General features: G+C 33.8%; 1 protein-coding gene across 2 annotated transcripts; it reads right to left on the bottom strand.

Annotated features, from left to right (window-relative positions):
- On the bottom strand, positions 1–24,877 carry Arl5 (ADP-ribosylation factor-like 5). Of its 2 annotated transcripts, none has more exons than XM_089649941.1 (6): positions 24,677–24,877; positions 22,829–22,881; positions 21,161–21,369; positions 20,599–20,724; positions 10,342–10,451; positions 1–9,535 (listed from the first exon to the last, which is right to left on the bottom strand). In XM_089649941.1, the coding sequence occupies exons 2-6, from the start codon at positions 22,872–22,874 to the stop codon at positions 9,487–9,489; spliced, it is 540 nt and encodes a 179-aa protein (XP_089506067.1). In that variant the 5' UTR covers positions 22,875–22,881; positions 24,677–24,877; the 3' UTR covers positions 1–9,486. The 2 variants fall into 2 exon arrangements, with proteins under 2 accessions (XP_089506067.1, XP_089506068.1); XM_089649942.1 differs by lacking the exon at positions 24,677–24,877 and adding an exon at positions 24,346–24,493.
- Positions 24,878–25,768: the final 891 nt, after the last annotated feature.

Below are 25,768 nucleotides of genomic sequence, written 5' to 3'. Positions count from 1 at the left end.
TCAGTAAAAACATTTATTTAAAAACAACTAAAGCTATAAAAACTCTGAATGTACAATAAATATGTTTACATGAGTTGTTTCTGGACAAGATCATTATTTGGTGGATGCTTGTTGGGACATGGAATTTTTTCTCAAGGATATACGTGATTCTGATAATCGAGGGCCTACTTATACCCTGTGGAGAAGAAACCATAATTCTACTGCAAAAGAGATGATATATGACTTGCATTAGTGTTGACTACGTCATACAAGATGCACTGCAAATGTCTCATACACAAACATAAAATGTCCCGCCACCTCACTAAATATATTAGTTCCAATTATTTTTCTTTGTATTAGATTTTAACAGTACATGATTTGCCGTGAGGTGAGCTAATATAATGGGATAATTGCAGTGCATTTTGTATGAGAAACCTCAAACACCTCATGCAAAATGTATTGCTCTTGTAACACTGTAGTCCTGAAACAGTACAATACATGGGAGGGGTTGACGGGTAATGAGGTGGGGGGTAATTTATTATGTGAATACCGCACAAGCCTCAACTGTTTGAAGCCAGTGGAGGTACTCAACACTACTCGTACACAACAGTAACACACATTTTGATAAGGTGTTTTAATACATTGCATGAGGTGACTGTAGTCACTGCAGTAATACACACATTGTGTTTGACGCTCAGATTTCAGATGAGTTTATGCAGGAAATATTTCACCTCACACCTGACCTCATTCTGATATTGTGTCCTCCCAACACTAATTTGCATACTATTTTGGTTTCGAATTTAATTATTTTAAGTGTTCGTTTGAACATTTAGGCACTTCCAATTTTTGGTTCAATTTATTATAAAGAGATTCCCAGATAACGAATAACCTGTCATTATTTGAGTTCCTCCTACTTCTAACATTATATGTGCATAGTGGTAAACTGTTGCTTGTGCAATGTTGAATTAGCTAGCAGAAGATTGAACCCGCGACGCCACAGTGGGAATAATAACTGCAAATAGGTCGGGGATGCTGTGGTGAACGTCAACTGCAACATTGAGTGCATGATTGGTGTGTTTTACGGCTGTGCACCGTTCTTTAAAGGGAGCAACTTCCATTGAAATCGGTTGAAGTAGTATGTATCACAGAATAATACTAAGTACGCATCCTTGCATTGAATATTAAATCTGCCAAAATGGCACTTCCTGTCTTTGGGCTTGGTTTAGGAGAAATTCGAGTGTTACTAGCGCCACGGGATTTAGGAACAGACGTCATTCTTAAACCATATTTTATAAGCATATCAGCTATTCGATCTTCAACAGCCCGTCTCATTTAATATTGACTCCTTCTGTATTGCGTATTACATTCCCAAGTTAAAGTCTAAGCAACGAAACAGCAGGGGACATGACAATGACATGTCATACATGACGGTACACCGGTCATCAATTGTCATAAATTCTCAAAGAATTGGAAAAACGTTTAGATAAAAAAAAACTACAAATTTTTTTTTTAGTTTCTAATAAACAAGTACATAGTAAAAATTAAAATTATACATTGCATTTTTGTAGCTTTGAGTGATATTTCATCTCAAGTGCACGTAGTTGGTATAATAAAATTATACACAGTGTTTAATGGCAATTACAGTTGCACTTTCAATCATTATTGTAATTCAACTGAAAATATATTGTGTATCAACTATCATCTCCTTTGATTTTATTGTTACATATTGTGTTTATTTTTACTTAATTTTAATTGTGAACAATATAAATAATTAAAAAAACTCGCAGAACTTCATAATAACACTATTAAATATGATATATTTCAAATTATAGCAGTCAGCAAGCAGTACAATATTATATATATAGGAATTTTAATTGGCTATTTTAGTAAATAGATCCCAATCATGTAATTTCTCCTTCCCCTCATAATGCTGCCCAAATTTGTGAGTGGTTGTCTTTCAAATTGCGATAGCCCTAAATTGTGTTTATCAAAATCACTAAACAGATAATCTATACCGATTTACATTACAACTTTCTAATATATATGTAATGTGTTTATCAGTGGCGGTCAGAGCTGGAGTGGTAATATTGAAAAATATGACTTTAATGATGTTATTGTAGCTGAAAAATTTTTATACTATTATATTTTATTTATACATACTTTTGTTTCAATTTTTTGATTAAAAACTTCATACAAAAAATTTAATATTCAAAAGAAAAATTATATTTTACTATTTTCAGCTACTAACACACTATCAAGTGGGCAAAAATAGGGTCCCATTTGAGAAAAGTGGTTTTGCTTTGCTTGAAAATAATACACATTTTTGAATAAATTTGTCACCACATCGCAACAGAATTCAGAAATTAATGTCATACTTTGTAATATTACTCAATAATTGAAGTTAAAGTTAGTTTTGGGCCATTTAGTGATGTTTTATGTGTAAAAAATGTATGCATTTTATTATATTAAAAAAAAAATGGTTTTAGCTTCTGATGTGACATAAGTTTGAGGATTTATTACCCATTGTATAGGTTTAGGTTTCGTAGCAGATTACTGTAATCAATAATATTTGAATGATTTGTGTAGCGCCGTTTTTTATGAAAAATAATCTTAAGGGCGATGTGTTAGGTGAGGTATTATCAGCGGCTTGGCACCTTGGCAATTCGGCGCCCAGAGCGGACCACTCCAATTGCGCCCGCGTAGGGCCGGCCCTGACACTACCCTTCCCACCGGAAGTGTATTAATGTTGAATTTTTCAATCTTCCCATCCTTGCTCACTGAAAAGTCGCGCACCGCCACTGGTGTTTATCTGAAGTGACTTGTCAGGTAAGTACGATTCTATATCTGTTTGCACATAGAGCCTAGATAAAACTTAGATGTCTTGGGAGGCCCTGAGAAAAATAATGTCCCTTAGGGCCTATGTCATCTCTGGGGATGCTGTATGGAGGGTCTTTTTAAGGAGAGGAAGGAGTCAACACGGATCTTAAAGAGACCCATATTTGTAGATGAGAGAGGACACACAGAGGCCGGCAAATCATTGCACAGCCGAGCTGTTGAACTCAAGAACGAGTCGTATAAGCGACCTATTCTCGTTGGGGACGCGTTTGGCATGTTTCCCGATTATGCACCAGTGCTGAAGGGATCAATGACACTAGTTCCTCGGAGCATCTTCCATTGCCATACCGGTAGAACAAGGACAACATACCTTCCTGACGCCCGTGATCTAAAGTTGTGCAATCCGTCTGTCAAGATAGGGGGATTTATCAAACGGACCCCCCGTTACTGAACAGAGTCTAGGGTTTTTTCAGGTATTTTGGGGCTCCGGACCAGAGGTGGCTGCCAAATTCAACAGCAGAGCGTACTTGAGATTTGTACAGGGTCAGCAGTTGTGTACTATCTGCAGTATCTGCGGGCCCTGTACAGTACACCCAGCTTCTGTGCGGCTAGCTTGACTCTGGCTTCAATGGAACCTCCGTGCCTGAGCTGGTCACTTATAGTTATACCAAGCATATCAATGGAAGGCCTGTTCGGAAGATTGCTTCCGTTGAAGGAGACTAGATAGTCATTTCAATCCCATTTAGACGTAATCAGACATGATTGGTCTTTGAAATATTAAATTCGACTAATGAAGTTGAGACCCCAAGAGCAAACCCTCTCGAGGTAACGGTTGTCCATTCTCTGCTTCAAAGCCCTCCGAGCTGTTGCAGTTTGTGTATCCTTTGGGGGCTTGTCAAACAAAAAGCTTTCATGGACTGTCCTGTCATCCGAGTAACAGTGTATTGGCGCACACGACAAAAGGTCATTGATGTGCAACAAAAACAAAGTTGGAGACAAAACCGATCCCTGTGGGATGATAGCATTTATTGAGTGTGAGGAAGAGGTGAAACTATCGGCAACCGTCTGAATCGACCATTCCCTCAAAAAGTCAACAATCCACGTACACGAGGATGCGGGAAGTCCGTAAGAAGGCAGTTTGTTGACTCCTCGGTGCCAAACACGGTCAAAGGCCTTGGAAATGTACAGTGCAACCATTTGGATCTCACCATAACGTTCCAGACACCGCCCCCAAACATGCGTCACATACGCAAGAAGTTCACCGCACGAGCGGTTCCTCCAGAATCTGTATTGACGGTCGTTAATAATTTTGTTCTTCTCGAGGTATGTTTGTCGTTGATGACACATTTCATTACCTTGGATAGAATTTTTTTGGTTTGACTGAGGATTGAACCTTCCTCCCCAGGATCTGTAGTCAACCGAGGTATCAACTGATCCAAATCCTGATTGGGTAGGACCGACATTTATTTCATTAACTGCTGTAGTGTCATACAATTTTAGAGAAATGCTTGCATCTCTGTGGGTGTATGTGTTATGGCCACCAAAAGTTGATAGAATGCTTTGTCATTGACAATGAGTCTGTTTGTCGAGTTTCAGTGCGATCAGGTGTCAGGAAGTGGGTTAATTTCCACTTCCAATATTTGCATTCATTCATTCACGAAAACAAAGTCGAAATTCAAATAGATGGTTTTAAAAAAGAAAGGTCTCAATGATATTTGAAAAATTCTTACCCATGATAAATATTTTTCATCAAAAGTTCAAATTTATTTGATTAGCAAAACAAAATCTTTTTAAATTGTATGTAGGTACCGTGTACTTTACCGACAATGGGTGATGTCGTCATGCGGGAAGAGGTTAAGTTATTTCATGTATTTTTATTACAAGTGATATCTGCTTCATCTTCCGATGGCATTCTCAACCCACGTCCATCTCATAACATGAACATAATTTTTATTTTATAAAATACCAATAAAATTAAAATATATTTAGTTTTACATTTGAAAAGGTTCTTAGTTCTATTTTCAACTGGCTACCCCGCTAATGTGTATGGTAACACCATTTTACGAGTGCCTAAAAATATTTGTAAGGAAAATGTTAAGGGTTAGGAGCATGAGGTTGGATTACGTAGATTGTGTATTTATTTAAATTATATCTCAAGTGTGGACCTTTGTTGACCCTCACCTATGCTGCTGCCGGATGCTGAAATGGCGGTCTGGAGCAGTTACCAGAGCTTCAGAGGCCATCAGTTCTCGCGCAGGGTCTTCTGTAGGCCACAGAGTATTATCAAAATGACGCTGCGCAGCTCCAACTTCTTCAAAGATGGTTACCCAACCCAATCCAAGAATATTTATCCACAAATAAAATCCTCCATGCTGATGGCTCGAATGATAATCACAAAATAACAAATATTAGTGAAGAGTCACAGGGACGGTGGACAAGGTCACCCGTGGCTCGTCAAAGAATGATAAGCTCCAAGACAACACCTCGCCTTTCTGAACCCCTCTCCACAGATGGTCAGCCTAACCAACTGTGCGGCGAAAAATATAAATTTTACCAATATAATAATTCCGAGCTATCTATTCCAAGATACCACCTAAAGGTAACCTATAGGTAATTGATTTTACCAGAGGACCCATACACTGAATAACTATGTTACATTATTTATATATGTAACATGTTATACGCAGTTTTAATATTAATACAATATAACACACATATTTATCAATAATGGCTGGAAGTCAACTGGAAAAATTAGACACCACATTCATGAGGTAATAAGAATTTATTTTGTTTCTAAATATCTGTAAAGGCTTTCAATAATATGGTTATACCATAATGAAATTCTTGCGTTTCTTCAGTTTATAACTTATGTTTTAGCACATTCAACATATTTATATTTATGTGTAACGAATTCTTCACTATTTTTATACTTTAAACCCTTGGGTATTTTTGTGCCTTTTACTGCACAAAATGAAACGGACTCATAAAAGTCCTTATATCTCCTTTTTTTATTAGGGTGAGATATATGCTTTAAGCAGTGTTAGAAAGAGGCAACACCACGCTTTGTATTTTCAAATAAAAGTTTATGATAGACACTTCCAATACTTGTAATATACATATTTCAAAAAGTCATTGACCGCCATTGCATACGTTTGTAAAAGATTTGTCAATGTTGGTGAATTATTTATCAGTAATTATTTTTTTATATTTATATAAACATTTGTAAACGGTGCTGATGTACTGCCCACGTCACCAGGTGTGAAAAGCCTGTGTTGAGGTTACAATTTACAGGAGTAAGTGAAATATGAAATGAAAAAAAAAGTGCAATAACGAAGTGACAATAAGTAAGCGACAAAACAATAGTAAAAAACTGTGCAATTTCTCAAATCAAATTTTATTATTTTTGATTGCTCGGTCCATTTGTAATATTAAAATGAAAAAAAGGTCTTTCATCTACTTGCATAATCCGCATTTCATTTTGGTATACGTTCATCCGGTAAAATTTCTAAATAAATCATGAATCTGACAGGTAATTTAAAGTAACTTGAAGACAATATCTCAAAATACCCAAGGAGTTAATAACAATAATCATCAAAACACATTGATTTCTATTGTCAATAGAGTACCTATCATTATTTAAGATTATTTTGTAAATTGGAAGAGTATTTATCTTCTACATAGTTTTAAAAATAGTTTGTTAATAAAGGAGAATAATAGTCGACATAATAAAAGTAAAACTTAACATTTCCAATCACTACGTATTTCAGGCATCCAATTTTGTATTTGTTTTTATTTACTGATACATTGTAATCTAGAAATACAAACATTGTTTAGTTGAATAGCCAATAGAAGAAAATATGAAAAAAGACAAATGTCAGAATGTCAAATGACCAAATTCCAAAAGTCAAACCACTCCCAAGTGCAGACGTTGACATTGTATCTAGTTTAATTGGGATTTTTATGTGCCCGATGAACCGCTCGCCTTTGCTATACTCGGATGCAGTTTAATTTCAAAGAATATGAGATACAGTGGAGACCCCGTGGTACACTGAGACTGTAAGACATTCATGTCAGTTTCATAAGACGTGGTGTTTGCGGTGCATTGGCACTCGGCGAATGGAATTACAAAATGAAGAGATGTATGTTCGCAAAGATATTGATTTGATGACGGTAGCCACTCCAGAGGAGCCTGTGCTATTTGAGGAACCAGTGCTAAGATGCCTTTGACACGTAAATCAAGGGAAACAGAAAAAGTGCCAGAAGAATAGTCGTTCCTCATAGGAACTAGTAATCTTCAAAACGGTTTCGAAGCCCGAATGCAGCACAGGACCGTGAGAAGTAGAGGAGCCTAGTTAATCAGGGCTATTGGAGTGGGGGTGGTAGTCATCACACAAAATGTTCATCACAACGACTTAAGTATTTTAAATAAAATGGGGTTAATTATTTAATCCTGTGGGCCCTGCTACTGACTAGCAGCACTATGACAATCTACGAAGAGTAGAAGCTTCGAGATGTATGGCAAAAACACGCCAGGCTTCCACAGCTTACAGAACCGTTGTCATCCCTGATATGAGCCAAACGGCGCCTGGCGCAATTTAAATTTTGGCACCCCTAGCAAACACTAGTAGACGGCTGGGTGATCATTGTAATCAATATTATTTTGATGATTTGTATATTTCTGTAGAGTGGTTTTTATGAAAATCTCAAGGGCGATGTGTTAGGTATTATTTGGCACCTGAAGCCGACTGCTCCAATTGTGGCCACATAGGGTCTGCCATGGCGGCCATATAAACGCCGCATCAGCCATCTGCCAATCACTCTCTCTGTCAGCTACTTACGACCTGCTACTTGCGACATGTATTATAATGTATGTGGAGCTAATAATGATGGTTTAGATGAAAAATCCCGCAATATTCACCGTTTCGGGAATAATACCGATCACTAGTCATCATACTTTGTAATGTTAGTGAATTTCTCCGGATGTTTCTCTGCACTTTTATTTCATGTGTCTACCAATCACAAGACCCATAATCTTGAATAATGAAAGAGCACCTTTTGGAAGGTATTTTATTTAAGATCTTTATTTTATAAAATAAATACTACACGTTTTTCATTATACTAACCGAATATAAAATCTGACGTGCTTATTATAATGTGAATTAGATTTTTAGGTAAAATACTTCAGCGAGATTCTTTTAATTTGAACATTCATAAACGGGTTTCACAAATATCTGTGTAAAAAATACATTTTATGCCTGGTGAGATGGGCAGTACGTCAGCATCGTTCATATTAATATAATAAATAAATACAGGGGTGCTGCACGAGCTGGGTGCTGTTCTATTGATTTTACTTTAAAACTTACAAAAGCTGCCATAAGAAAAATTGATAAATAAAGAAAATATTAACTGATCTGCGATTAATTGATTTATTGTTGTCAGTGTACATCTGTTCTGATGATGGACACGAACGTTTGCTAAAGAAGAATTTAAAAATACATTCATAAAAAAAATAAAAGAACGAGGAAGCGCAACATGGCATAATACCCCAAAAATAAATCACAATAAAATATTAAATTATGTGATTTATTTTTATTACTGTACATCTGTCCCGATGGAACACTATAAAGCTTTGAATTTGAAATATGAGATTGACAAAAATGATATATAATTAGGTCCCAATGGCCGAGTAGTTAGAGACGTTGTACCAGTAAGAGACAGATCCTGGGTTCGATTCCCAGTTGAGACGTTACCTTTTTGATATTCTGTGTCTTGTTCTGTTTCATGTTTCGTTTGGATTTATTAGTATTATCTTCTTCAATAAAATATTTACTGTTTATTATTTATTACAGAAATTATTTGAAATTCAACTTCTCATCATATGTATGACACTGATGATAAAAAAGATCCATACCCTTTGCAACGAAATCCCTTCACCGGGTTCGATGGACAGTTAGAGCTCTCACACACAAAGCACTTTGAGTAATTAGGTAATCTACAGATTATCTAGCAGCGTAAAGCGCTTCATGTGTACCAGCCCTTAATGTTATATTATTCAACAAGTAACTACACATTGAAATTAACATACTTATTTTATATTACATATACCTACCTACACGTTAATAAATAAATTAATGCGATCATTCAAAAAATTACTTAAAATACACCTCGTTTAATGAGCAGAATCAAATATGTCATTATTATTGTTCTTGAACAATATATTTTTTTACTATGTTAAATAAAATATTTACATATTTTCAAGCAAAGTCTTTGCCATCACTTTCTCATTTGCTTGGTGTGTGATATAAGCGATGAGTTTATAAAATATTTATAAATTCTACAGACTAACTTATCCAGGTCATTGATGAAATACAAAATTAAGCCATTCTTTTTAAGGTGATTAGAAAAATAACAAATATGGTTAGGAATTTACAATAACATACTGGCTAAATGATATTATTTCATATATATGTAGTTAGAGGTAAGAGGAGTATATCAGTGTTAAACATAGTTTTAGAATATATTTTACCAGATTAAATTGTTAGGTGAACACTGGATGGAGCAATCTATTATTTACAGTGAGAAGTTCTCTTCCATCAGTGGTGAACACACCCCAGTCCTTTATTCAGCAGATAAGTGGAGGATGACCTCACTTGTTGTTGCCGTGTCAACAGTCTACTTCTTCTTTATCCTATTGGCGATCCATTCCAATCCGAGAAGTAATCTAAAACATATGAAATTCATTATTAGTGACTGTTATATGAAGATTTATACTATTTAAAATAAAACCCTTGGCTCTATGAGACTCTGACGCGGCGGTCCATTTGCTAGATTCCCTTATCTTAACAAACGGACTGCAATCTTTAAAGCACAGACGGTCTACTAGTATTTCATTCGAAGATGCTCTAGACTCTAACATCATTGATCCATTCGGCACCGGTGCATAGTCAGGTAAAACATGCCGCGGTTAAGATTTGTCACGTGAGAATGGGTCATTTCTACGACTCGTTCTTGAGTTCAGCTCGGCTGTGGAAAGATTTGCAGGCCTCTGAGTTTCCTTCTTCCTACAACATGGGTCTCTTCAAGACTATCATTTTTTATTTTATACTAATTGCCGACTGGGCTTTGTTATCACCCTAGTTTGGACAAACACACTACAATGCTCTTTCAAATTTAGCCAGTAAAATAAGTTAATGATGAAATATAGAAGTAAATAGGTATGGTAAAATTTTATAAAATTATGTAACTTCTTGATGGCTGATGCTAAATTTTCGCTATACGCCAGCTGATTCTATTTTTGTAATAATTTACTTTTTTTTATGCAAAAATTATGTTTTTGTAATTTGTACCGTCTTACCAGATAATGTGCTTGTATATTTATGAAAACAGTAATATAATCTACTATAAGGAGTTTCCCCAGAATAGATATATAGATATACATACTAGATATATTCAGAGAAATTATTTTTTAATAGTATCTTTAAGGATACACGCTGGCGAACGGGAGGTTAATAGAGAATAACAGCATACCCTTCGCCAGTCAACGCACAGCACGGCTGTATGTGCCACGGCTGCCTTTTGATGGCAGTCAACTGCAGCTGCTGCGAAATCTCCGCGGCCGTCATCGAACCTTTAATGTCCTGAAACAAATACATACAATGAACAATTCTGAACACTACAATGATAATGAAAGGGTATGATCACTACAGCACTTCAATACATACTAAACAAAATGATGGAGTTGTTGTCTATACCAGAACTGACCTGATTGGTTTATCTGTCAAGGAAATCCAAGTCAGCGGTGCAAACTGTTTGCAAATAACTCTCAAAAATGACACATGTATCTTAGCAATATACCGTTCTCCATCCTCTTATAATATTTCACCATTCCTAAAATCAATTAATAACTGTTTAACTGAATTATGTAATATTAAAAATTGTATTATTGCTGGTGACCTCAACATAAATATTCTGCCCACAAACGAACATCCTCAGTGCCAAGAATACTTAAATACGCTCACTTACCATGGATTCCAAAGCACCATAAACACTCCCACACGTGCTACATTAGACTCCATTTCATGCATCGACCACATCATGGTCAAATCCAACTGCCCAGTAATATCTATTGTATATGAATCTACACTTACCGACCACTACACCACTATTCTTTCCATACAAACATGCAACAGAAAAGACAAACATAAAAACACAACAAATAAGAAAAAAATCATTCAAATCTATTATGATTGTGTTCGTCAATCTCTGATGAGTAAATCATGGTCAGAATTACTTAACATTATAAATCCAGAAGACGCCTGGACGTACTTTATCAATTACTTACAGACTACCATTAACGAACATACAAACATAATTATAAAACATATACCAAATAATATTTTACCAATTAAGCCATGAATTAACCACACTATTATTAAATCTATCCGTAAACGTAACAAACTCCACAAAAACGTTATTAACAATCCTTATGATATACAACTTCGAAACTTTTATAAAAGATATAGAAACATTTGTACCCAAATAATAAAAAAGGCTAAAGAGATATATTACAAACAGAAAATAGAAAACTGTAATAATGATCCTAAAAAACTTTGGAAAACACTTAAAGAAGCCACCCACTCTCAACCTAATCCTACGAATGACTTAAAACAACTAAAAGTAAATGATAAAATATTTAGTTTTTCTAGTAATCCCGATATTATTGTTAATCATGCAAATAAATACTTCTCAAAAATAGGTGAACAACTCGCAAAAAATATCGATGTAAACCATACCAACTCCAGTTCACTAAGCTGTAATACAAATTTGCCCAACAACTTGCATTTTAGTCTAAAACAAATTTCAAATGAAGATACTAGATTGATCATAAACTCATTAAAAAACTCGTCTTCAACTGGCTTGGACGATATATCAAATATTGCCTTAAAAAAACTTGTATCAGAAATAACCACTCCCTTAACAAATCTTATTAACCTAAGCATCCTAAAAGGCCGATTCCCCGACAATCTAAAACACGGAATCATAATCCCAATACATAAAGGAGGCTCTAGAGCGGACATAACGAACTATCGTCCAATTACATTACTAAATTCACTATCTAAAGTCTTTGAAAAAACTATTAATAATCAACTAATTGAATACCTTGAACAAAATAACATACTATCACTCAACCAGTTTGGATTCAGGAAAAATAAAGGCACCTCCGAAGCCCTGGCAACAGTTACCGATTTTCTAAATGAAAACTTAGACAAGGGATCAAAATGCATATCAATATTCTTAGACCTGTGCAAAGCATTCGATACTATCTCTCACTCTAAACTTTTACAAAAACTATCTAATATTGGTATAAATGGTGATGAACTTACTATTATTAGCGATTACCTGTCAAACCGAAAGCAAAGTGTGAAAATCAACAACTGCAATAGCAATCAATTACCAATTAGCTACGGCGTGCCTCAAGGAAGTGTTTTAGGTCCTACCCTGTTCTTAATATACATAAATGAATTATGTAATCTTCAAATAGATGCCAAAATTGTAAGTTTCGCTGATGATACGATTCTCCTCTTCAAATCAAGCAATTGGAATGATGTATACATAAAAGCTAACAGGGGCATAACTGTGGTTAAAAGATGGTTAAACAATAATACACTAACAATGAATGTGACCAAAACTAAATACATTGAATTTAGTATTAATCCTTCCTTAAGAAACCCAGAAAATCAAATTAAAATTTGTGCTTGCAACCTGACAAATCCGATAATATGTGATTGCCCTTATTTAGAACAGGTAACTAAAATTAAATACTTAGGTATTATTTTTGATAGCAATTTAAAGTGGAAAGAACATATAACCTCTACAGCAAACAAACTTAGAAAATTCATTTATTTTTTTAGACAAACTCGCAACTTTCTCAACCTAAGCCAGCTCAAAACAATCTACTATGCACTTTGTCAATCTTTAATAGAGTATGGTATCATAGCATGGGGAGGAGCAAACGCTGCCGCCATTGATCCAATATCTAAAGCTCAGAAACTTATAATAAAGATTATCCTCAAACTACCAATCACAAGCAGTTCGGATGAAATCTTTAGGAAAATCTGTGTTATGGACATTAGGCAACTTTATGCCAAAAACATACTAACATACCTCTTCAAACACAAAACTACTTTTGACAATATCCAAACTGCTCGTGATACTAGAACAAAAGGACATAATTTCTTACAAATCCCTTTCGCTAAAACAACTTTTGGCCAGAGAAACTTTAGATATTTTGCAACAAGGCTATATAATGCTCTCCCACTAGCCATTAGACTGAACGATTTCTTTCTGAAATATAAAACAGACATCAAATCTTGGATCATCAGCCAAGACAGATCCATGATATTTTTTTTAATAAAAATCCCTACATAAGTATGTACTCCAACTAGATGCTGATTAACAAATGTATCATTTATTATTATTATTTATTATTTTCTATCTTTTTCACAATGTCATTTAATGTAGTGAAATATTTAATGTATCAAAAAATATGTAAACATTTTTAATGTATCAAATACGTCTGTCTCGACACAGGTTTATCCTAGTGAGACAGACATCGAAAAAAAAAAACCTGTAAAAGAAACTTTATATTGATAATAAAAAAATAAAAAATGATTTTACTTTGCCATTAAAGGTCATATTTGCCATTATTTTGCACTAAGTAGTAACGCAAACTCATATGTTTTTGGTTTGAAAATTTGATCGCTTCGAAACATTTTAGGTGCTTTAATTAAATACTGGTAGTAGAAAACGTCTTGGTCTTTGAAACGATCGAGCATTTTTTTTTACTATCACAGAAAAAATTAAAGAATCAGGCCTATTAAAACTGCTTTAAAGTTCAAAATCTCCTATTATGAACCCATTTTTGGTTAAGGTTTTATTGTATAAAGTGGCAAATTAAGTTCTTTAGAAAACGATCATAACACATTTAAATATTTGTACCTGAACAATAATACACTCTATGGCAAACTTTAAAAGAGACGGCTTGTGTTAAGAGGGAATTTAAATCGGAATTTTATCGCTGTCTACATAAGAGTGTTGTTGTTAGCGGCCCGATTCCAAACGTTATACGACGTGGTGCATCGCCTCAAGAGGAAAGTAAGCGGTGCCTGTTTTGTATTTTAACAGTGGCAGTTCGTGGTCTATTAACAATGATTTGATTTTAGAAAATTTTAGCAAATATTTTTTTAAAATGAAAGTTATTTTTGAAAAAAAATTGTTGAAACTGCCTTAGGAATACGATGATGTATAAAATAAAATAATGACACGAACCAATAAGATTTTTTCATTGATTTCTTCCATTTTTTTTGTAGGCATCGCTTTTGCACATCGCTCGCGGGGACGGATATTTATTTATTTCACGCCTATTAAGGCTTTTACATACATATATATAAAAAATATTTACGAAATTATACACGAAAATAGTTCAGGAAACGACTATTTAAAACAATTGCAAAAAAAATAAAGTCAAAATATCACTGAACTTGATCTACACAGTATGTAGGCACAAAACATAAATGATACAAAATATTTTTTTCTGTTTCAGTTGACAAAATTATTATGTGCCAGTCAAATTAAATACCTTTATTAAATTATTCCACTACTTGATGAAAAAAACTTCCATAGGGTATGCTTATATATTGAAATTTATGTACTAAATATATCAACAACATCGTAGTATTTGTTTCCTAGCCGTTGAATCCGTCGCATAGGAGTGTGATATTGGGACGTTGATATAGAATCGCTACAATAATATGGTAGGTACTGTCTTGTAACCGACCTGCTTGGAGTATGAAAAGAGATTACATATAATAAATCAGGGGTATCAAACATTGAATTAATGATTTTATACAAACAGGTTAAATCGGAAATAATTCTACGATCAGATAATTTTATTAAATTTAAGGCGTCTTAACCAGCGGAAGATAGATCAAATTTCGTTAAAAGACGGTCTCGCGATTGGACGTTTTTTTAGAACGAGACAGAAATACCGAATTCATTCCACGGCGAGCCGTACACTCGGGCGGCTGACGAAAACTACAGCATGGTTCCGATGAAATAACAATTATTGTTGTTGAGTTCTCAGTTGTAGATTTCTTCCTAATAAGTAGTTACATACATATTTGTAAATTATACGTCGGAGTGCGTAAACATAAATAAATACAAATGCAGTTTGTTGACATGGTAGATATATGAATATACATTTTAAAAAATTTCAAATATTTGTTTAATTTGTTTTTTTTTTTAATTTATTTTACATAGGTATCCCTTATCAGGCACAAGAGCTCCTCTTTTCTGATAAGGTATACATGACCAATTATGAACCTTAATATTGTATTTTGCAAAATATGTATTTATTAATGTAACCCATATGATGTATATTAAAATAATAAAAAAAATAATAAAAAAAAAAGGTTTTCCAAAGGTGAGTAAAAATCTTTTGTTTTACATATTTATTTATTCGTTTGTCCGAAAGGTATTACCGGAAAGTTTTATTTTTAATACTTATCTAGTATTACTTGATTTGAAATGTATGACATTGAAAATAGGGTTTATTCCTTACAACTGAAGTAGTATATATATTAAAACTAGGTTTTATTTCCAACTATTTTCTACGGTACCTACCTACATATGTAGTTATGCGATTGCATAATATTGTATCGCTTTCATTTACTTGTTTTCATGGTTAACAGAGCGACCTGACTCGTCTAATGTTGAAATGTTATTAAATTCACGAGGTAAATTTCGATTGAAAAATCATAGGTTAGTATGTCAAAAATAACCTCGTGTTTTTTCCTAAAACAAGAAGCTCAATTCACAATATGACATTATGAAACTGACAAAAAGTAACACAAAAAATATTAAACATGTTGAATTATACCAATGTAATAGTGAATTGGACAATAAAATATAAATTATGATCAAAAAAATTATTTGAATCGCACATCACGAATCAAAATTCATTTGGTTCGTGGCACTTTTTGACCACCAATCACAAACAGTTTCACGTACTTTGGCATAAGTTTTAACATTTATACACGAAACATCGATGTCAGACATAAACTCCTGATAGTCCATAGTTGATTCTTTTCCCTGGAAATTAAATAACACAAAATTATCGCCAAATGTTATAAAAAATATGCGCTTATTCTGACTGATTCTTTCGAACGACCCTGTAGCATATAAGTACGTACAATGTACACGGATAATTAAATATCACTAACCTTTGTTTTTTCTGAAAATATATCTCCCACGTACGTTTTTGATGTCGTAATTTGTGTTTTATAATAAAACTTTTTTCCAAGGGTATTTGGCTCCCCATTTTTAAGCGAGGAATTTCTTTAAAATGTCATTAACTAGACTGGCGTGGACTATACGTCCGCTTGCCGCCCGGTCGCGGCGGAAACTGACAAAATTTTGTCTTGTGCCGAGTTAATAAAGATGCACAAACGCGAATCGAAATTAATTACGATTATATACTTTAAGAATATATTTTTTGGTCATAAATTATTTCTAATGTTTCAATAATGTCTTGGTAAATTATTTTTGTAAAAAAATCTGAACTATACCAATTTGTAAAACCATAAATAAATAGTCCAATTGAGGGATTTTCGTCACAAAACGCGTGCTCGGATTTATTTATTAGTAATTTTATTTGAAATAAAAACAAAATTCTTATACATACTTATGATAGATAATTTATTGATTGTTTATACTGAATTATTATATGATTTGAAATATTTGTTGTATAATACAAATTCACCTTTAAAAATGCAACAAATCTGCGCATCGTCCAACGGCAACACTTTATTATAATATGAAAATAATATTATTTTTCAAAATTTAACATCTTACTTTACTAGATAAAATAACGATCTTTCGAAATCAATTTGTGTTTTTTTCTAGAAAAGTGTCCATACGTCTAAAAGTGGCCTCAAAAATGCCAAATTTCAGGTCAAGTCTACCTATTTCGCCTTAATGAACAAAGTACGTTATCATAATTTATATTGGTGGGAAGTAGAGAGAGGATCGCTATCGGCTAGGATACCGGCCAAACAAATTCATCAACTATCCGTCTATGTCTCAAGTATTTGGAGTTTCTTTGTTCAAAACTTGATATTGTTTTAGATGTGAGTGAGAATTATTTGGTTTTAAGGGGGTGCCAGATTACGCTATAAGTTCAAAGCGTTTTTATATATTGCTCGCCATACAATCCCATACAGACCTGTCACAACTAAAAACATGATGTGTTATAAGTGTGGGCGTGGCGACGATATGCGCCGTGATCTACTAGCCAGGCTATATTTGAAAATTATGCGGTTAATTACGTGGCTGTCATCTGTCAAAGTGACAGATCCCAATCAACAAAGAAATGATATTTCGTAGCAGTTCCCCAATTGACCTGACTACGATTATAGCGTAGTGTGCCACGCCCAAATTATACATGCATATATAGCGTAATGTGTCTATGGCTTCATGCTGCATGTTCCTTGTGTTTTGTGTATTTTTCTAATATTTAGTGGTTTTGTCTTTAACCTCTAATGTTTTGAACACATTTCATTACTGTGCATGAAAATTCCAAAATAAAAAAGTGAATTTTGTAGAAGCGTGCATTATTTCAAATCTAATTTTCAATTTCCAAAACCCAAAAAAAGACCACATGCAATAAAATTATGGATAACGGATGATATTTTAGAAAAAATTAAAATAAGAGACTCGATGTACAGAAGATGGAAAAATTCACCTACTAATAAAACCTACGAAAAACATTACAAATCAACCCTAAATACTGTTTCCAAATTAATCATAAAAAGTAAAACTACGTATTCTAATGAAACATTTAAAAGCTATTTCAGCAATTCTAAAAAAACTTGGGATCAAATTAATAAATTATTGGGAAGTAAAACAAAAACAAACTGCGATGAAATTATTTCAAAGTATATGTTTAATAATAGCGGGCAAACAGAGGAAATCATTGTAAATAGATTCGCTGAGCAGTTTACCAATAGTATCAGCTCGATGTTACACAAATGTGACTACAAAGCATCTAACATAGCCCCCGTTGATTTACCGCATAGCATGTACCGGTCCAGAGCGACCTGTGAAGATATACGCAGGATAGTCAGTCAACTAAATAATTCCAAGTCCAATTCCAGGGATTGATAATATTAGAATGTTCGACATTAAAAAACAAATAACTGTTCTATGTCCGGTAATTACTCATTTAATTAATAAAATCTTATCTCAAGCAGTTATACCGAATGAGCTTAAATGTAGCATTATTAGGCCAATATACAAAGGGGGAAAGCACACTGAAATGGAAAATTATAGACCTATCAGTATATTGCCAGCAATTGAAAAAATTCTAGAAAAATACATCTCCGTAAATTTAATAAAATACCTAGAAAGTTTCTCCATTATTGATCGCAACCAATACGGATTTCAAAAAAATAAAAGCACAGAAATTTTACTACAGGACTTTTCCAATTACGTAAATCAAGAACTCAATGATAAAAAACATATTCTTGTATTATTCATAGACAACTCCAAAGCGTTTGATACTATTGATCCGAATAAACTATTACAGATATTGGAGGCGATAGGAATTAGGGGAAAATTATTAAAACTTACTCAAAAACTATTTAACCAATCGACAAATTAAAGTGAAACTCTTTCAAACATACAGCAAAGCTAAATATATGTCAACAGGAGTCCCGCAGGGGTCAATTCTCGGGCCAACATTATACATAATATTTGTTTCACTCATGAATAAAATTTTCACCTTTGTTAAGCATTACGTTTATGCTGATGATACGGCGCTAGTCATTTCGCATGAAGATTTATCTATTGCAATAAAACTCATGCAGCATGATTTCTTTTCTTTACAGAAATGGTCACATGATGCCAGCCTAATAGTAAATTCCAAAAAGACTAAATTGATGCATACGATCTCCACATGCCAAATACACCATCACGCCTATAATAAAGTCGCATACATTTGAGTGTATACACAATTCTTCACAGTCCTGTAAATGTGGAACCATTGAACTGGTACAAACGTATGTATATTTGGGGATAACTGTAGATGCGCATATGAAATGGGATACACACGTTAGCAACATCTGCAAACGCCTACGAGCTAATGCGGGGCGAATTTACAAAATTAAATATTTTATGCCTATAAGTACGTTAAAAATAATCTATTTGTCACTAGCGGAATCTACAATCAGATACGGAATAACGTCCTTGGGAAACTGCTGCAAGACAAATATAGGTTACATCCAATCAATTAAAAACTCCATGACTAAGCTTTTGGTAAACAAACGTATTTATGCACAAAGAAGAGATATAAAATTATTATATGAGTCAGTTGACGTATTATCTGTTCGAGGAATATTATGGTTTAAAATTATATGTCAAAACATAACGTCAGATTCAATATACAAAGAAAAAGTAGATCATGCATATGACATAAGATTCAATAGAAATGAAGGTATGTCCATTGCGAAAATTATAAATAAATACGGACAGCGGACTTTCTCTTATCTTGTGCCTACCATATTTACATAATAAGATTCCAATGGCCATAAAAATTCAATCAAATTACACCACCGAATTGAAAAATAAAATTCAAAAATGGTTAATAGATCAAGCTTTTTTATACCGATATTGTTTATAATCTTATGCATGTGTATATATATGAATATGAGTAATTTGCCTGTGTTACAACTGACTGTCTTTATATTTAAATTTTTTGTATTGTAGTACGTTATAAGTTATTCTATTGTTTCTTTTTTATATATGTCTCTGTTTTGTAGTTATTTAAGTTCTTATTTAAATTCTTCTGTATCTATTTTAAATATTGTGATTTCTCGTTATTTGAATGCTTTAGTAATATATTAATATTGTTAAACTGACCTGCTGACAAACTGCTTTGGCAGTTTAGCGGGTATAAATAATTAAAAAAAAAAAAAATAATAAAAAAAAAATAAAAAATATTTAATTTGTTTTGGGATATTTACAAAATTTTATCTGCCTCGTAGGGGTTAAAAACCTCTAGTGCATACTTGAAAATTGCAGAATTCACTTTTATCTACATAGCTTGTTCAAAGTGACTCTCTAGTCATTAATTTGTGTGCTCTCGAAGGTGAAGCCATGGCCGATAGTGTTGCACCTCCCCAATTTTAGCAGAGGTTTAAACCAAGGATTTGTTAAACATTCCAAACAGTTTAAAATAATAATTTTGGGGAATGTCCGGCTAAAACAGTAGGTATGTAAAAAATAGCAACTAATATCTGCATTTTACTGAAAAGGGCTAAAAGAGACATAACTGCTTCGCAATATATGTGGGGAAACCAAGTGACCCCCCCATTGGGTGATAAGTGATATTTACCTTCCAGAACGTAAAAGTTAAAGAGAGATGCAGGTGAAACGAATTTTAGAATCGCAGACAAGCGGTGCAAATGCATTCCTCTTATTAGGTTGACAGAATTATCATTTCACATAATATGGAATCAAAAACGCTAGAACATAAACTCTACAAAAGTGACAAACAGCAAAGTATCGCAGACTATAGTCTCGCCAGAACTAGTAGATTTAGGGAGTTCTAGTAGTTCTGGTAGCACTACACACATAGCAGATTAATCGCAGCTATCATAAGCCATTCCAAGTCAGAGAATATAGCCAAGGGAAATAATGAGATCGCATCTTATAATATATAGTAGTAACCTGTTTGTTGGCAAACACCAGGAGGCAAGCATGGCTGAGTTCTTCGTGCGCCAGCATTCGGTGCAGCTCCTCGCGGGACACAGCTAGGCGCGCGCGGTCCGTGGAATCAATCACCATGATGATGAACTGCAACAGTATTTCTCTCTAATTAGTTAATGTTCTCTAGTCCAGTGCTGGTATAGTCTAACAATAAAGTATTTTAGAAGTTCACTTCTGCTGCAGTAAACAAATCGCGAGTGCGCCCTTCTATTAAATTAGGCAGCAACCTCTGGTCAGTTTGATAGATTCCTCTATTTTAACACGGATTGCAATCTTTAGAACACAGGTGTCAGGTGCGAATGCTGTCCTTGTTCTACCGGTTTTTCATTGGAAGAACTTGCTTGTCATTGATCCTTTCGGCACAAGTGCATAGTCGGAAAACATGCCCAATGCATGCCTAACATTCTTACACGGTTGACATTTGTTACAAAAGAACATGTCGTTTCTACAACTTGTTCTTGAGTTCAACAGCTCGGCTGTGGAATGATCTGGGAGTTAACAATGTATTAAAAAACATACATACCTCACTGTTAGTATAATAAGTGTTCCAGGCAGCCCTAAGACTTTGTTGGCCACCGAGGTCCCACATGACGAAGCGCAGATTTCTCCATTGAACCTCTTCCACATTGGATCCGATGGTTGGACTCGTATGAACAGCTTCCCCCAACAGAAGTTGGTACAGGATTGTGGTTTTTCCTGCATTGTCAAGTCCCACTAATACCAACTTATGCTCTGAAATAAAGAAGTTGTGCTTAGTTTTATTGGCTTCATTCAGCAGTAAAACTTCGCTAGAATATGTGACAAACATGTATGAACTGGCAAGATTATGTTTTAACCTTAAAAATGAACCGTCCGGTGAAGTGAAGAAATTATTGAAGTGGAAAAAAAACTGGTTGAAAAACGGGGTGATGTAGCCAAGTGTTTAGAAATCGCAGCATTTTTATTTAACCCCTATAGTGCGGCTGGCTGCATTTGCAGTCCAGTGAAATGATGACTACCTTGAGGTGCACTGCAGGGTGCAGTGTGTTAAGCTAAGTTTTAAATGTTTTGAATGTATTTCTTTACTGCCAATGAAAATTCCAAACTAAAAAAGTTGACATTGAAGTGTGTCTATTATTTCTATTAAAATTTTCAATGATTTGAGAAATTTACTAAATTTCATCTGTCTCATAGGGGTTAAAAATATTTTTTAAATATTAAACATTTAAGCATAGCTTTTTTCTATAATCCACGTCCATTCATAGTTTTTTTCAAAATGACTCTTCAAAAAAGATAGATATAGGTTTCAATGTCAGACTTCCAAGATGTCGGCTAAAGTCTTCAAAATATTTCTGGAAGTGTTAACAATGAAAATACAGAAACTCCAAATAAAGGGTGAGTGACTCGCACTTTGGATTTGAAACAAGGGAGGCATCATTCGGTATCGAAAATTGTTTCAATGAATATGAGAACGCTTTAACTGTGTTTAAGCATGCAAATCTCAGAAGGGTGTAGACAATGAATAGAATGATATAACATCCAGAAAGAAACACTGAAATCAAGAAATTCCAAGATATCATTTGTATTCATTGGCACCAACTATATTCAATATGTATTCAGAGATAATTACACCAAAGCAGTTCGATGCAAATGCTGACAATTTTAGACGTTGAATAAAGTCAATATGACATAAAATAAACACAGCCAATAATACATCAGCAATCAGTGTTTAAATACTTGGAGAAACAATTGAGCAGATTACTTATTATTATGTTTTCATATGCAATTGGGTTATTTATGACTTTTATTATGACAAATCTCTAGTTGAAAACCCTGGTTATTGGAATAAAACTGATTGATGTGTTGTCTGCACAAACATAAAATGTACTGCATCAGATATGATTTGAGATTTTCGCGGCCCAAAGTATTATACTGATTTATTTTTAGGATATTATGCAGTATTGCACTACCTCCTCCTTTAGCCAACATTTCAGACATCACATCTGCCCTGATGATGATGGACACAGTAATGCTGTCCGAAAAGTTGGCTATAGAAGGAGTTAGTCCAACACGGCCTAATAATAATAATAATATTAAAAATAAATCACCGTAATTATATAGCGTAATTTAAAAACACATAATAGAAGCCATTTTAACATTCCTAATTTAGTTGTGGTAAATTTAATATAAAATCAATAATGTATTGTGTTACCTTCATTCCCAAATAAGCTCCAGATTTTTGATATCAAAAGCCCCATCTTATATCTGAAAACAAACAATGAATAAATTATAATTAGGATATGAAATAAGCAAGTCTATGACCAATAGAGTGAAACAACAATAGAGGGAAAAGTTTACAGTTTTATAAGTCACTTACTTCTTTACGCACACATTACATAAATAATACTTCCTTTCAACTATTTACTACGAGAAACAACTATTAACGTAGGGGGAGATGGTAAAAGTTTACAGTTATATAAGTCACTTACTTATTTACGCACACATTACTTAAATAATACTTCATTTCAACTACAATAAGAGTTCGGTTTTCCAATAAGAGGTGTTACCTATTTTGATATTCAATTGTAAAAGATCAATGGTTTCGTTGCTTGTGTGGTACGTAGCGCCGTCTTGTTGAAAGTAAACGTTGTCCAGAACAATACCATCCAATTACGGCCATAAAAAATCATTAATCATCTCTCGATAGCGCAATCCATTCACCGTAACTGTTACTCCAGCCTCATTTTCGAAAAAGTAAGATCCACTGACTCCGCCGGACCATAAACCACACCAAACAGTCACACGTTGAGGATAGAGAGGCTTTTCAACAATAACTCTTGGGTTTTCCAAGCCTCAGATGCGACAATTTTGCTTGTTGATGAAGCCACCGAGGTGGAAATGGGCCTCATCACTCAAGATGATATGCATTTGATTCACTCAAGTGAATTTTAATAATTTCAATGCGTTTTTGAAGCGTGTATCGTTCCATTTTTATTAGTGGCATAGTTTCTATTTGTCAAATGTCAAAAAATGACAGCTTCAAAAGTAACATCTACCGAAATAGCGGGCTATTCAAAATAACACCTCTTATTGGAAAACCCTGTATTTACTACGAGAAACAACTATAAGGTAGGGGGAGATGGTAAAAGTTTAGAGTTTTATAAGTCACTTACTTCTTTACGCACACATTACTTAAATAATACATCATTTGAACTATTTATTACGAGAAACAAATATTAACATAGGGGGGGATGGTAAAAGAAGCATAAAAGTTAAATATTTTTCAAAGTTCAAAATTTATAGTCAAAAAAAGTTTTACCGCTATATTGGATTGTGTTAGTTTTAAGTGACGTTTGCTGAAATCAGTTAATCTAAATTTGCACAATTTATTTAAATAACACAATCTAATAACCTATTTTCGGCAAGTTTTTCCATCTCCCCCGACTTAATATTTTGTATTAATGAACTTGAAAAGGTATTACTTCAATAAATTGAAGCAGTAAGCGAAGTAAAAAAAAACTTTTCCAATTATAATTAAGGTTGAATGGCACATATTGTGGGTGAAATCTTATTCTCGGTCAATCATACAAATAAAGCATTGAATACAATAATCACTCTTGAAGTGTGGACTAGAGATACTTAGTATGAAGTACATTTAATTATTTAAACATTACAATAAACGTAGTGACAAACTGCTTCACGAAATAAAGCAAGATATTAGTAACTTACCTTATATTAGGGCTACCTTATAAAGTAATTTGAGGCAATACATATAGTAACCACAAACATAGGGAATATGCAAGCTTGCCGATAAAATATTATGAAATTTATTGAAGATAAAAATTCGAAAGAAGGTGCACTTCTCCAGAGCTGCCATAAGGCGACAGAGAATCGGGCGTAGCGATGCAAATTGGGGGCAAAAAGCTCTGTTTCTATAAGGTAAACAACAAAATCACCTCTCGCGTCATGGGAACCCGAGATTAAGAACCCATCGTCCGTCAAAACATGGATGACCGAGGATGACATTTCGACATGCAACATATATCAACAGAATATTTACCATTTAGCTTGTGAACGAGCGTCCAACAAACTCATTACAGTGATCAATCAATATTAACAGCAGTAGAAATTTAAATGTAAGTTACGAAAAACACTAGGAATTATAAATTATTACTTTCAGACACTCACGAAATCCGCATAAAAGTAAAGAAAATGTGATGAAAACTGACAAAAAACCTTTCTTTCACATTTCACAACTAATAATTATACTATAGACAACAAAAAGATTTCGTAGACAATGTAGAGCATTATGTAGAGTCTTGACACGAGAAATGGGAACTAGTGATGGGCAGGATCGAAACATTTACATGATCGAAATATTCCTCACATTACTCATTATTCCATGAAATCACTATCCAATAGAATAATGAAAATATTTCATCTTTACACACATAAAAACACATTCAGCTAGTAATATATAAAAATCACGTGTCACTGTGTTCGTACACGCCAATATCCGAAACCGCACAACCGATTTCAATAAAAAAATTTTGGTTCCAGTTTGAAATATAGGATAGTTTTGGACTCAATATGTGTCGTCACTGTTGTCGAGACCCAAAAAAAATTTTTCAACGAAAAAAAAGTTTATTTTTCAGGTATATCATTCAAATATACACACAACCACACATTTTAACTTCCCTACATAGATGGTGATCTGTGGCAGGTCGACGTCTGCCCGGTCCCACTAGTTTATACAAATATCTTTTTTCCCATTTGTTTCAATTGTTCCTATTATAAATACTTACCTATTGCATAATGTTATTCTATTTTCCTTATGATTAGTGAAACTCGCTCACCAAGCACAATAACCAGTTTCTTCTTTGGTGAGATTGCGATTATAAATGTATTTTGTAACCATATGTACTTATATAACATCACTGTACCCATGTATATATATTAAATAAAAACTTGAATAGAACCTTCACGGAACTTGAAAATCAACTTTGAAATTTAATGAATTGTTCAAATTCTGTGATACAATCCATCATTAGTATGTATTTAGATATTAATTAAATAAATTATACAATTAAAATCGTTAAAGCAGTATTATATTATACATTTTTTTTATAAAGATGAAAAAAATTATGATTTT

Source organism: Hesperophylax consimilis, chromosome 31 (assembly GCF_061612785.1).
Source record: "Hesperophylax consimilis isolate HC1 chromosome 31, BYU_Hcon_1.0, whole genome shotgun sequence".
Taxonomy (NCBI): Eukaryota; Metazoa; Arthropoda; class Insecta; order Trichoptera; family Limnephilidae; genus Hesperophylax; species Hesperophylax consimilis.
This window is presented reverse-complemented; position numbering and strand designations above follow the sequence as displayed.